The sequence below is a fragment of the Dendroctonus ponderosae genome, unplaced genomic scaffold (assembly GCF_020466585.1).
Source record: "Dendroctonus ponderosae isolate FM_Combo_2020 unplaced genomic scaffold, Dpon_F_20191213v2 Dpon_F_20191213_1, whole genome shotgun sequence".
In the NCBI taxonomy this organism is placed as follows: Eukaryota; Metazoa; Arthropoda; class Insecta; order Coleoptera; family Curculionidae; genus Dendroctonus; species Dendroctonus ponderosae.
In genome coordinates this window covers 52,997,064-53,010,161 of record NW_026017110.1, presented here as the reverse complement: position 1 = coordinate 53,010,161, position 13,098 = coordinate 52,997,064, and the positions used below count along the sequence as shown (strand labels likewise).

General features: G+C 34.0%; 1 protein-coding gene across 1 annotated transcript; it reads left to right on the top strand.

Annotated features, from left to right (window-relative positions):
• Positions 1-722: 722 nt before the first annotated feature.
• LOC109533891 (putative uncharacterized protein DDB_G0277255) lies at positions 723-12,430 on the top strand. Its single transcript, XM_019899405.2, has 9 exons — positions 723-915; positions 3,074-3,173; positions 3,532-3,639; positions 4,891-6,908; positions 7,033-7,269; positions 7,443-7,646; positions 11,944-12,002; positions 12,066-12,202; positions 12,259-12,430. The coding sequence occupies exons 3-9, from the start codon at positions 3,554-3,556 to the stop codon at positions 12,350-12,352; spliced, it is 2,835 nt and encodes a 944-aa protein (XP_019754964.2). The 5' UTR covers positions 723-915; positions 3,074-3,173; positions 3,532-3,553; the 3' UTR covers positions 12,353-12,430.
• Positions 12,431-13,098: the final 668 nt, after the last annotated feature.

The following is a 13,098-nucleotide window of genomic DNA, read 5'->3' as shown; positions in this document are numbered from 1 at the left end:
TTTGTTTTTGGAGCCTTCGGTTTTAAACAGGGCTCATGGTAGGTTTGTATGCACGTATAAATTAGCTGTGCCCTATACATTTTTCATTTAATTATCTCTATTGAAACAAATGTGCACGCTTAAGTTCCCGTCCCATTAAGTGCATAAGTGCCAATTAGATCATCAGTCATCAGTTATTAAAAAAGTCTAAAAGCGAGGTGATTTTCACAGTGGAATTCAATTGAAATTTATATTATATAATATAACGTGTATAATATTCATTACCAGATACAATTATTATTAAGTTGAATCCTAAGGCACTTTTGATTTCATCAATCAATGTCCAAGGACGCCTTTTTTCACTGGCATTTGCTTAGAAACTGTAGTAAATAATACTTGGCTAAACAGAACATCACTTATGATAGCAGATACAGAAACTCCATTCTTTCTAATGAAACAAATATAACCCTTAATTCAAAGGGTCTTTATTTTCAGTGTCCTGTTTTATTGAAAAAGTAATAAATACATTATTAAAATAATCAATAAATACCTAATTAACATAATAGATTCAAGAATAATACTATGACTAAACATTGCAGCATTTTATTTTAACTTCCCTCTTACTAATTAAAGGTAAGCAAGGTCAGGATAAAAAAGTGCTTTCATTAATCAATTTTTATCAGGAATATTTGAAAGTTTTTGAATGCAATAATTTTGTTTGGATAATTTGTGTGATGTTTCAGTATTGCGAGGAGCCACTTTGTGCTTTTTGTTTATCAACGGCCTTTTTCATTCGTGGGGTGACTACAGCTGGAAAGACCCAAGCGGCGCCGTCTGGACGACACTTTACTATTTCCATTCCTTCCTATTCTGGCCTCCGCGTAGGCCGTATTAATAGATACAAGTCTTATGTGAATTTACTTCAAAATATTTCAGGTAAAGTTACTTGTGGCATAATAATCTACAGCTGCTGCTTTTGCAATGAATGTTTGAAAATATTAAATCGCCATGCCGTTTAATCTTTGATTTTGCCTCATTTTATTATAATGAAAATATAATAAAAAACAAATCTCAAATAAAACATCCTGCTTTGAACGTTGCTGACCTTAACACCTTAGCATGTCATTGAGCTTGCAAATCTGGATAGTTTGCTACACGCTAGGCTACACTAATTGATATATCCCAAGGTTGAAAATTTCGTATGTGTTTTCGCATTTTATGTTACTGCTAATAACATTCAAGTATTGTCATAAAAGGCCAATAGTTTGTGTCTCAAATTAAGGATGCTTATTATCCTTTCGCAGTCATATATTTGTCTACTATACAAAATACCGAGGAATATATGCAATAAAAAGTGTTCACATATTCTTAAAACCGAACTAAAAGAGTTGCTTCTAAAGCCATCTGCAAGTCATCATTAAGAACAAACAATAGGTAAAAAAACAATTATTTCACTTCCAAAGGTTTAAACTCCAACCACCTACGACGACCAAGACGTGCTCTTTCCTTCGAAACATGACTTTCACATAAAACTATAAATTTTTCTAAAGTCAAAAACACGGGCAAAATTTAGTGACCCTAAAGATAAGAGGCCAATTTACGAATATTAAATAAGCGTTCCAAAGTTCTTTAAAAGATTTGCCGTCAAAACTGGTTGCATTTATTCCCGGACATCATAAAAACGACAAAAATATATCAAAAGTATTAAAAATATATGCAAAATGACAAAAGATCCCAGGCCAAGTAACCTTTCTCCAAAATTAAATAGCTGTTAATTCGTATATCACGTATCGAAAAGGTATCTTTTATTTCGCTGTAGCTATAAACTTTTTGAAAATAAGTGAATTTTGGAGATAAATCTACTAACGTTTATCTAAGTACTTATTTGTACGGTTTCAACGCATAGAATTGCAGTAATATAAATATTTGAATTTATTTGACGAAATTATGTTTCCGGTTTGAGGGATTTTAGACCATTGTTAAAAGTTGCAGTTTATACAGATATAAATGAATTTTTCATTTTATCTGCTACATTTTGAGCTTATTTGATCCATAGAATGAGGCAAGAGTAAAACCCGGACCGAATTATCTTTCGTAACTTTCGTATTTTCAAGAGTTAGGCTTCTGCGGGTATTGCTTGAAACTGGCAAGTTTTTCCTGTTTTTAGGCCGCCGTGAAATAGAATTTCCTATTCAAAAAGAATTCTATTTTACGACAGCCTGGAAGCTGGAAAAACTCATTAATTTTAACTTATAAAGTAAATAGCAAAATAAGTTGACACCGTGCTCTATTAATGCTATCAGATTTGCTTCAAATTGCATTAGATAACATTCGGTTCTTGAGATTGCCGCTGATTTCAAACTTTTATAGTAGAAAAATTCTAAAGGCATGTGAGCCGAGATTTTTATACATGATTTAAAAAATTGGCGAAAAAATCAATTTCTCCACAAGGTTGTGGTGAGAGGGGAGTTAAAAACACGCTGTAAAAGCGAATTTTCATTGCATGAACGAAGACGGAGCATAAATAGGTGTCGTTCACCACGAGGAAAGCACTTTCGCGTTCTTTGAAAACCCAGCGTCGCAACTAGAATAGATTAAAAATTGTTTGTCATTATACGTTACAATGTTTATCATTGCCTTTACACTCTTACAAATTGAATTTGATTAACCAATAAGCCTGAACAACCAGGTCGAAAGTTTTTTAATTCTCTGACTCCTTTCTCATGAAGCTCTAAATGAAATAAGTATGCCAGAAATGTACTCTAATTGGGGCTGCGAGAACTGTTTCATGTAGCACTTAAACTTCAAAACATGAAATGCCATACTCCAAAAAAATATGCTTAAGCTCATTCATATGTTAAAGACTTTAGTCATCATCAAGCTTTCAGCAATAGCATAACATAGCTATTGTTTCTAAATAAAAATACCTCTACCACTGGGTAAAATATGGATCAGCTTGCTAGGCAAAATATCGACCACCTAATCAGTTCGTTCTTACTCTATCACGAAACGTTTCATTTTCGATGAACTTATTTACGGTTATTCCTCTGTTTAGAAAATCTTATTCTAGAGTAGAAATTATTTTCTATCATAGAATTATTCGGCACATTCAAGGCGAGAAAGCACTTGAGCTTGGACGAAATATTATCCACCGTTCAGAACGTCTGGAAAGGTCCGGAAGCTGACGATTTACGGTAAGTTTTTTGAAACACAAACTTGCTTAATTAAAATAAACATTTGCTGGTTAATTGTGTCAATGTTCCATATACCATCGTAAATCAGCGAGTGGTTAATCTGAGCTCAAATATTATTTATTTGCTCCATCCTCATTTTCAATAGAACTGTATTTACCGGGCTTATTATTAAATATGATATTACTAATTTTAGCAACACTTTTACAATTACGTCATACTTTACGAATAGAAACTGCTTTATTGCTGAAATTAAGCGGTTAATAACACACAAAGCCGTAAACTAAGGAAACATCCTTTTAATGCCAAATGCTCCTTGTTTTATATAAAAAAAACTTGCTCGATCCTGAACATATTTCAGATATTGCAACCTACAGAGTGATATGGAAAACAAGGCTTCTTCCTCAGAAACCCGTTCGCCGATTACGCAAAGAAGAAGACTTAGTGTTCCAGAAACAGTAATGAGAAAGTAAGTAACGGGATTAACTTTTAAATATCTAGCAATGCTCATTTGATTTGAAAAACTGCTCATTCAAATATTTTCCCAAGTAAAAAGTACTTATTTTAGTCCAAAGTAAATTTTCTATGAATATTCTGTCAATACGTTTTACTACGAAATTGATCGCATTTTTATCAGCTTTATCATACTTATTTTCTTAATGTTAAACCACTAAAAAGTTGCTAAAGATAACGAATTGCTCAAGCCCACTGCCACACAGTTTTGCACTTTGTATTTAGTTACCAATGAACCTTTATAGAAAAACAATTTCAGTTTAGTTTATTTCTATTTTGGTTTCTAGATGTAAATATAATTTATTACAATTATTATACAAGGCCGTCCTCAACTAATGTGACATGGAGAATTGCACGATATTGTTTGCGTTTATGCTCAATATGATTTTAAATGCTGCAGAAGACTTCCAAAACAAAAATTTCTTTTTTTTTCGAAACGACAAGCATTTATTAAAGGGATTAATTAATGGATTGAAATCAGAGGATTTTATGTTAAAAAAATTATTATAAAATAATAATTTTCAAAACCTTCGTCCACAAGTCTCCACAAAAAAGCGATATTTTAAAGCCCAAAAAATCCAATTCCACAACAAATCAAAAACAATTTTGTTTTAAATGGCTCCAGACTATTGCAGCTAGCACCCTCTAGGGTCCACAAGCTAGGTGATAGGAAATTTCGATTTGTCGATCTAAAAAACTCCCAAACACAAATTTTTATGGTCACAGAAAAACTGGTCAAGAATTTATTAAAAATAAACATTGACACCCTGTATGTCGGGAACTATTAACTTTCAGATGCAAATTTGACTAAAACGCAATATTTCTGACTAGATATGTTACTGAATTTTGCCACATTAATTGAGGATCACCCAGTATATATTTAACATAATTATAACTAATATTCGGGGGCAAACGGCAAATAACGTTCGAACTTTTCGTTGTAAAAAAGTAAATAATGTTTAAATTTATTTTAATTTTCCTATTTTTGTTTTTTGTATAAGTGTGCCTTTCATACATAAAACACTTTTACCTAATACATCGATGGTATTTATATTTTCATTAGCTTCAAACTCATTTCAGAAGCTTTAGTGAATTTTACTGCCTTCGAAAATGGAGAATTCAATAAAATCTAGTTTAAAAAATATCTCCAGACTATCTGAGCTTTGAATTTGTGACATTCTGTAAAAATAAGTCTCCATTTTTTCAGACATAACTTGGCACTGGAACGGTCCAGCGTTTCTCAAAGTAAACACTTTTCCTGGGACAAAGAAGCAGAATCATGGAGTGACCCAAATCTGAACAGAAAAAAGGATTCTAATATAATAAGGAAGTCCACCCTGCTGCGGCGATTGTGGAGCGATAATTCCAAGCCGAAGTTATATGGAAGTTTTCACGAATGGCAACAGTCGAACAGAAAGCTGTCTTCAACGCAATCTTTAAATTCCAATAATTCAAGTCCAGAACATTTACCGAGAAGATTCGATCGTTCTTCGCCACATAGAAAATTCAGTTCAAGTCCTAGTAAATTATCTAGTAAATTTACTGAAGATCAAAATACTGCGCTGTCGCCTAAAAGAAAACTGCCTGTTCTGCAGAAGACATCCAGAACATCACAATCTCGAGAAACTACTATCAAATATACTGGATCCAGTTTTACCAATATGTCAGACACAAATTCGGATTCGGCATATTCAAATAGCATTTCACATTTCACAGAATCTGCAAGTTCAAGATCTAATAGCAAAGGAATTCAATCAGATGAGAATAGTAACAGATGCAAAGAAAGTAAGCGCTTGGTGAAGGAAAGTGGTGCCCAAACTCGGGATGTGACCAACTTAAACGTAATTTCAAATATTAGTCTAAGTCAGTCAACGCTAGATGTAATATTTAAAGAGGTTATGAAGGACGTCGGAAGAGTGCCTGCTGGGAATATTAATATTAATACTGCTGCTGTTACTTCGGACCAAGAGCCTGCTTTAAACAATGATAACTCGCCTAGATTTTTTATTGATGCAACTTCAGATGTAAATTTTAATACGAGTGGAGATGTAGAAAAATTGATAATTGGCAAAGTCCGAACAGGCAGTCCCTACTCAAAACCCGCAGAACTAAACCAGCCATTGGTTCCGAGATTTTCCGCATTTCCTCGCACCTCCTCCATGGAAGTTAATACTAGTGAAGAAGATAAAGAAGACTCAGAAACTCTCAGTTTTGTGGACAGTCTTGAAGATTTTACTTCTCCTAGAACTATGTCCAATAGTTGTACAAGTTTTTCCGATGTTGCTCAATTATTACCGGAAGGTAAAAATGATGAGTCCTCAAGAAAGTCTTCCACGTTTTTTATTCCAATACAAGTTAAAACTGATAACGCTGACAAAAGTGTATCGGAACTACTTCCAAATAAGGTAAGGGAACGACTAAACGAAAGACAGCACCAAAGAGAAGAGAAATTGAAGCAATACAGGAACAGTAGTCAGTCGACCACTAGCAATGTTAGCATAATAAAGAATACCTTAAACTTCTCAAATCACCTGCCAAAGAAGAAGGTGAAGCCAATTCTCCCTAGTATAGCTTCGTTGAAAAAAGCCTCTATAAAGGAGAAGAAAAGTGAGCACCAGTCGAGAAGGAAACACGCTGAGTTGACCAGAAGTAGGAATGATGGCACATTTAGGGCACAAGCAAAGGACATAAACGCCGAGCCCAGCAAGGATGCCCTTATAATTGCAAGAGGAAGAAGAGAAATTCTACAAGTGACAGAAAGCGCTGAGCTGTCTCCTGATAGAAGCAGGAAATCAAAAATACCAATTCCTGTTTGCATCTGCTCGAGCTCAAGAAAAGTGCATTTTGACAAACCTTCTTATTTAGATTTCGACAATTACGCTTCAGATCCCAAAGTCGACCAGTTAATTGCTAATATTTTAATAGACTCCCTCAATCATAACACAGGAATTGATAGATCCAACGAGGGAAATAGCTCGAACTATCCTAAAGATAAATCAAGTAGTGGAAATAATGGCAATACACGTCCTCGACATTCACTTCCTGACGAAAGTACAAAGCAACTAATCGCATTGAAAAACAACAATTTAAGCAATAACAATAATGCACTGCCTGAACTAAATGGAAACTCATCGAAAAACAATAATTCCTCTATTCCGAAAGGATGGGTGACAGTTTATACAGTGCGTAAGGACCTGGAATCGCCCGAAAGCACTTCAGACGAAGGTATAAATCTTTCTGCAAAATTTCCAAAGCATTAAAAGTAACTTACATTAGCCCCGTACACCGCACATAACATATTATAGTAGAGAATCTGTGTGGTCAAGATATTACGCGTGGTTTTATTTAGGAAAGAAATATTTGATGGCTACAAGTGGAGCTGCGGATAGTGTACGAGAGCGGCAATATTATGAGAAAATCGTCCCTTGTGACGAAAATTGTGATTACCCAAAAAATAGTTTTATACCTTCGAATCGACACGAAAAAGCTACAGCAGAAACGCGCTTAGATATGAATTATTTAAACAAATTTGAGAGCGCTAGGAAATCGACTAAAAGAGACAGTCAACAAGAAAAAACCTCTTTAGGTAAAGTCCATGCAAAGTCAATTGAGACAGTATAATATATTCTGCCGAATGTTAGCTGGCTAGCGCTTGTATGTTTTCTTAATTGACTTTGCATAACGTACGGCAAGCTAATCATGCGGCGACAGTTTCACGTTAAAATTCAGTATAAACTGCACACAGCAATTTAATTACAGGAGAATGGTCAGTAACAATAAGCGGAACCAATACGTATGGACAGGCTGCTCCAGACGTGGAGATGAGGCTTAAGTTTCCGAAAAAGCATCGAACGAATTCATATTCGAGCTTCGAGAAAGAGAACAACCAAAACAGTCATTGCAGATTTCCGAAAATTGATGCTGACGCAACAAAATTAAATTGTGAAAGGCAATACCAAAAAGGTAACTTTAATTTTATTTCATTAGTCAAAATGTTTATAAACCTGTCCAAAAAAGTTTCTTATAGTTCTTGTCAGTCGTATTACATACGTTGGTTGGCTTTACAAACAATTTTTTTTTTTAAATTCATTATCGCTTCAGTATCATTGCTTAAAATAATTCCCTTAAATCGGTAAATCAGTTAATTTTCAGGATTTGGCACAGTGTTTCCGGAATAGCTTTTTGCACCAACGTACCGGCAGTTGCGTTGCAGTGACCCATTCCTTAAAATATTGCTCCAAAAAAATAGTGATGAGCAAAGCAAGACCAAGACCAAGACCAAGACGTGCATGGTATTGGTCTTGGTCTTGTTCTTGCATACATAGTCTTGGTCTTGCTGCAAGTCTTACTTTTATATAACCCGTAAAATTAGACGGAATTAATTTAATAATAACAAGAGTAATAATTAAATTAAAAGATAATAATAATCAACACGAAACAATTCAAAAAATCTCAGACCGTTTGCTATTTTAATATATTTAATTATTTTGTAATTCAAAAGTGTTGACCCGTATTTTTTGATTGTCTATTAAGATTCAAAAGATCTTCATCCAGATAAATTAAATATATTTTCATGTAGTGTAATTTACATATATTCTAAATAAACCATATACCGAAAACAATGAATAATATAAAGTAAGTCGTAGATATTTAAATATTTTAATTGGGCTTACACAATTTTACTGATAGAAAACAAACTCAATTATTAATAATGCACATGATGCGTCGCAAGGATTAAATTATATTACTGTGTATACAGCAACTGTATGTAAGGGCTCTGGCAAGGGATATTGGAAAAATAATTATTAGAGTGTAGATTGTAAACCGTTGTACTGTTTTATAGAATGTGCATAATAAACACATTAGTCACACACAAAATAAAAAAAACTAATACCGCAAAAGCTATAACTTTGTTAACAGGTTGATCTTGATATAAATAAATGAAAAAACGTATCCAGCTGAATTTAGAGTGGGAGATTATGCCCAGCTTTCCACACAAAGAAGTGACAAATATGCGCCGAGTAAACCGATACCGCAAAAGCTGAAATTTGGCAGCTAATAGTTAACTGAAGAAGTTAAACTTATTACTTACTTATTCAGTTAACTATTAGTTTCCCAAATTTCAGCTTTTGCGGTGTCGGTTTACTCAGCGCATATTTGTCACTTCTTTACGTGAAAAGCTGGGGCATAATCCCCCACTCTAAATTCGACAGGACACGTTTTTGCACTTATTTATATCAAAATCAACCTGTTAACAAAGTTACATCTTTTGCGGTATTAATATTTTTTAAAGATTATTTTCCGTCTTTGGGAGACTGCCGCAGCTACAGCCCCCGGAAGCGCACCAGCTGGAGGTCCATTCACTTACTAGTCATGCCAAATTAAGCTTAGGAAAATTTTTCAGCTTTTGTGCTTTTGGTCATTAAAAAAGATCGCGGGATCCCGGGCTAAAACATTAATACGAGCCGCATGATTCGCAAGACTCTTGCAAAAGTCTTGGTGTTGCAGGACATGGTCTTGGTCTTGGTCTTGCAAACCAAAGGCAGTATTTACTCATCTAGTTCATCTCTACTCAAAAATGTGGTGATTTTTTTTATTAGGTGTTGAAATTCCAGTTCCGGGCCTCGTAAAGCTTTAATCCGCCCCTGGGTTAAATGCCAAGGGTAATTAAAAGTGCGGCACAGTGCGACCCGATGAGTTATAATCAAAAATTTAGAAACGAAAAACACTACAAGTTTAGAGTTATGCGTTCCGTAAACAGGAATGCGCTCTAAATGTAGTCAAAATTCCTTCAAACCTTCATTAAACGGCATAAAATCCTGAATTTTGCGCGCTTTGTAAATGTGGATTTGAAAATGAACGCTTTCACGCAATTGCACACTCTTCAATAAAAAACTCCGCCTTCCAAAGTAAAGCTACCAGAAACTTGAAAGATTGACATTCTGTAAGAGACATTCTGACGAAGCCTGCACCTAATTCTCTGATATTCAAATTTCATGTGACTTTTTGTGACAAAATCCACCCAAATTTACTCACGCACGTTGTTATAGCTGAAACGAAATACCAATTTTCTATCCAATTATATAAAAAAGAACTCTGTGGCTCAAAAAGTTCTTGAGAAACGTCAAAAAAGTTTTGAGTTTGATTTTGCAATTACAAAAGTAAAACTTGACTTTCTTAACAAAAAACATAAAACTAGAACCCATATTTCCATATCTGAAACGATTCTTTGGAGACAAGCTTCAGATGAGCCTGATGTAAAAATACAAAGGCGCCCAAAATATTCCCAAAGTTTAAAAATTTCTTGTGAAGGAATCACTAGTTTAATCGGAACCAAATCCAAACTCAGTACGCTGATGCTAATTGTATTGAACACTAGAACCCCAATTTCCATATCTGAAGCGGTTATTTAGCGAAATCTTCGGATGTGCTTAATATAAAAATACAAAGCCGCCCACAATATTTCCGTAGTAAACAAGTCAAACATAGTCCACAAGTATAAAAATTAACTACGAAAGAACCAATAGAGCTATCGATACCAAATTCACCGAACGAGTCAGTTGATGAATATGGGACTGAAAATTCTACATGTTAATGGCAACCAGGGGCAAAGCAATGCTACACTTACCGACAGCTGAGTTGTGCCACCTAGAAAGAAAGAAGAAAATGTGTAGTACAGCAGGAAATCTGTCCAAAGCCAAACTTATTTCAAATCAGCAATGCAAAGAGAGTGAAATATAAAAAACTCATAAAACTTCAGTTGCTTGTCGGCAAACTAAACTCAGTTCAAGCTAAAATATTTATATATTAGAGATCATTCTTACCAGCTTTTTACAAGCTGGCTCCCATCCTCCATTTTCTACCCATTAACCAAGAAGTTCACTACACTTACAAACTACCGCACTTGCAATAAGGGCCACATTGATTCTATATTTCCCATCTAATAATACGATTATCGCCCGATTTCGTCTACTGTCGATAGCAAACTGAACATTGAGACATATTTTCGCGAAAAAAAGACACCGAAGTACGGATTGAACATGATTATTTAATCATTTAATTGTTCGCCCTTTCGATGATTCATGCTTTGCTTTTCAGTTCGATTTCAGTTTGTTCATTTTTGACATTTTTGTAGAAAGTGCATGTTCGCACGGCAATATTTCCAAAGGCATATTTAACGTTCCAATTTAGCGAAAGTCAACAACAACTAAACGAAAAACGGTCCAAGTTCCGATCTTTCACTAATTTAATTTTAAATTTATATTTGTCTGAATTTCAATCCGCTGCAGTGATTGATGCACAACGCCAAATCTAAAATTAATAACCGAATTAATTTTGCAACTGAAATTTAAAAACGAAACTGATGCTCAACTTCCGAGCGATGATAGAAACCAACGAAATGTCAACTAATTAAAAATGTCACTTAAAAGTTCTGATTTCAAGAATTATTCCGCTTCGAGGTGTGGCGCAGTGAGGCGATGAGTTATTATTCACCAACTCACAGAGCGGCATCAACTCAAAAGCGCAGTATTAAAACACAGTGTTAGCCCTAATGCTAATCTAATAAATAATCTAATCTAATTTTTCAATTTTATATGCACTAAGAACAGGGGTTTATATTTACTAGAAATTTCTAGAAACCCTTGTTACAGTAACTAGTCGAAGAATCTCTTCTATAACTGAATTTTTGAGAACTTTCACTTGAACGTCTTCTTAAAATAAATACGTACAGTTAATAGCCTACTCAATACTTTCAAATACATCTAAAGTTCCAACTAACTATTACAGAGACACTGATTGTTCATGGTCGATAATATGAAATAAAGTAGTTACGTATTATTAATATTGTAATTTAGTTTGTTACTTAATTTTTGTAAAATTTGTGATCTCAATTAAACCAAGGACCAATCACTTTTTCAGATGGTGAAAGATATACGTTCGTTTACTTGGTTTCACAGTTCAAGCATCTACAGTAACCTGCGCCCACGACTGGCATATTTGTATTGCCTTAATATCTATTTAATTTTTGGTTGTGTGCTTATATAGTGCTCTAAAACATATATTTTATTACTCTGATGTGTTCTTTCTGGCAGGGAACTTTCTTTCTTCATTTTGCAATACAAAAATACAAAAAATATTTGTATTTCCCTAGAGCGGGAGTCTTTAAAGTCTCTTCTCTAGTATAACGTATTTATTTTTTTCTTATTAACTTCTTTTAGTGAATTTTGTTGAATCTTTCAATGATGTTTTTTGCTTTCAGAAAAGTCCCAAAATTATGATAACTTGCCTAAAATTAAAAATACTCGAAGAACGCGAAAGGTAATTGTGAGACACGAATGGATTTTAAACCGAGTTTTTTAAACAAAATTTCTTATTTTGCAGAGAGAAGGATCTGTGCTGTCTATGTCATCTTCAGTAATGATTCCTAGACAAACTAAAACCAGTACTAGCAGATACCATTTTTCAAGACCTCGGGAGCGATTTTCATTGCCGGAAGTGCCTTCAATGTTAAATGAAAGGTATTAAAACAGACATTATTTGAAAAATCCTACTGTTAATTTCTGTACAATTTTAGACAATGTTTTGATATTATGAAGCAGATTCCCGACATACTGGCAGTCACAGGTCGATCCATCAGTCCGGAACTTAGACCAATGGAAGAGAGATGAACCAATCAAATTGGCGATTTATTTTTTGAAATGTACCATATTCTGTAAAATAGATATTTTACTGCAAGCTCAAATCAATCACTGCATAATATTTATTTGATGCAATTCTACATAGTTTAACAAACTCTATTGAATCCGAAACTGGTAAGATTCTGGAAACTTTTTGTCGTCGTGGAATAATTAAATTAAATAAAAATTAAAAAATTTACATATTTTAGCGGTTTAACAAACATACATAGTCGATCATTATGAAGATCGGACGGAGTGAAACTTGAGTATGAAACTAATTCACTTTCTAATATTCCAGTCAGATTAGGCTTTTAAAGACCTGTTTCGGTCGCTAAATGGATAAAGGTGAAATATTATTGGTTATTCAGAAAGATCTGAGAATATTGGGGCAAAAGTTTGCTAGTGATTTCCCGCTGTGCAACATTGTTCAATAATCAAATAATCAAAGAAAGTGCGAAAAACCACCTTTTGCACATAACTTTTGAATCGTTGATGCTATTGAAAGAAAGTTTAATACTTTTTTTCAAGTATTAAAAATGCCTGCACTATGAGATAAACTAAATTACAATCCGTTCATTTGTTTCCGCAAGAAACGAACAAAGCGCAGATTTTAGCTAGCGTTTAGCGATATTTCAGAAATTATTTTTAGATAAAATTTCGATCGATTACTTAATTGCAACGTTTTTTTCTCAATTTGCTTTAAATAATAGTTAAACGCTTAAAATCTTCATAAAAAC

What these genes read in the sequence shown, in the direction of transcription:
- LOC109533891 (XM_019899405.2), top strand. Translation starts at nt 3,554, where the DNA reads ATGGAAAACAAGGCTTCTTCCTCAGAAACCCGTTCGCCGATTACGCAA. An exon ending in CCAGAAACAGTAATGAGAAA is followed by an intron (nt 3,640 to 4,890) that starts GTAAGTAACGGG and finishes CCATTTTTTCAG; the next exon opens with ACATAACTTGGCACTGGAAC. An exon ending in ACAAGAAAAAACCTCTTTAG is followed by an intron (nt 7,270 to 7,442) that starts GTAAAGTCCATG and finishes ATTTAATTACAG; the next exon opens with GAGAATGGTCAGTAACAATA.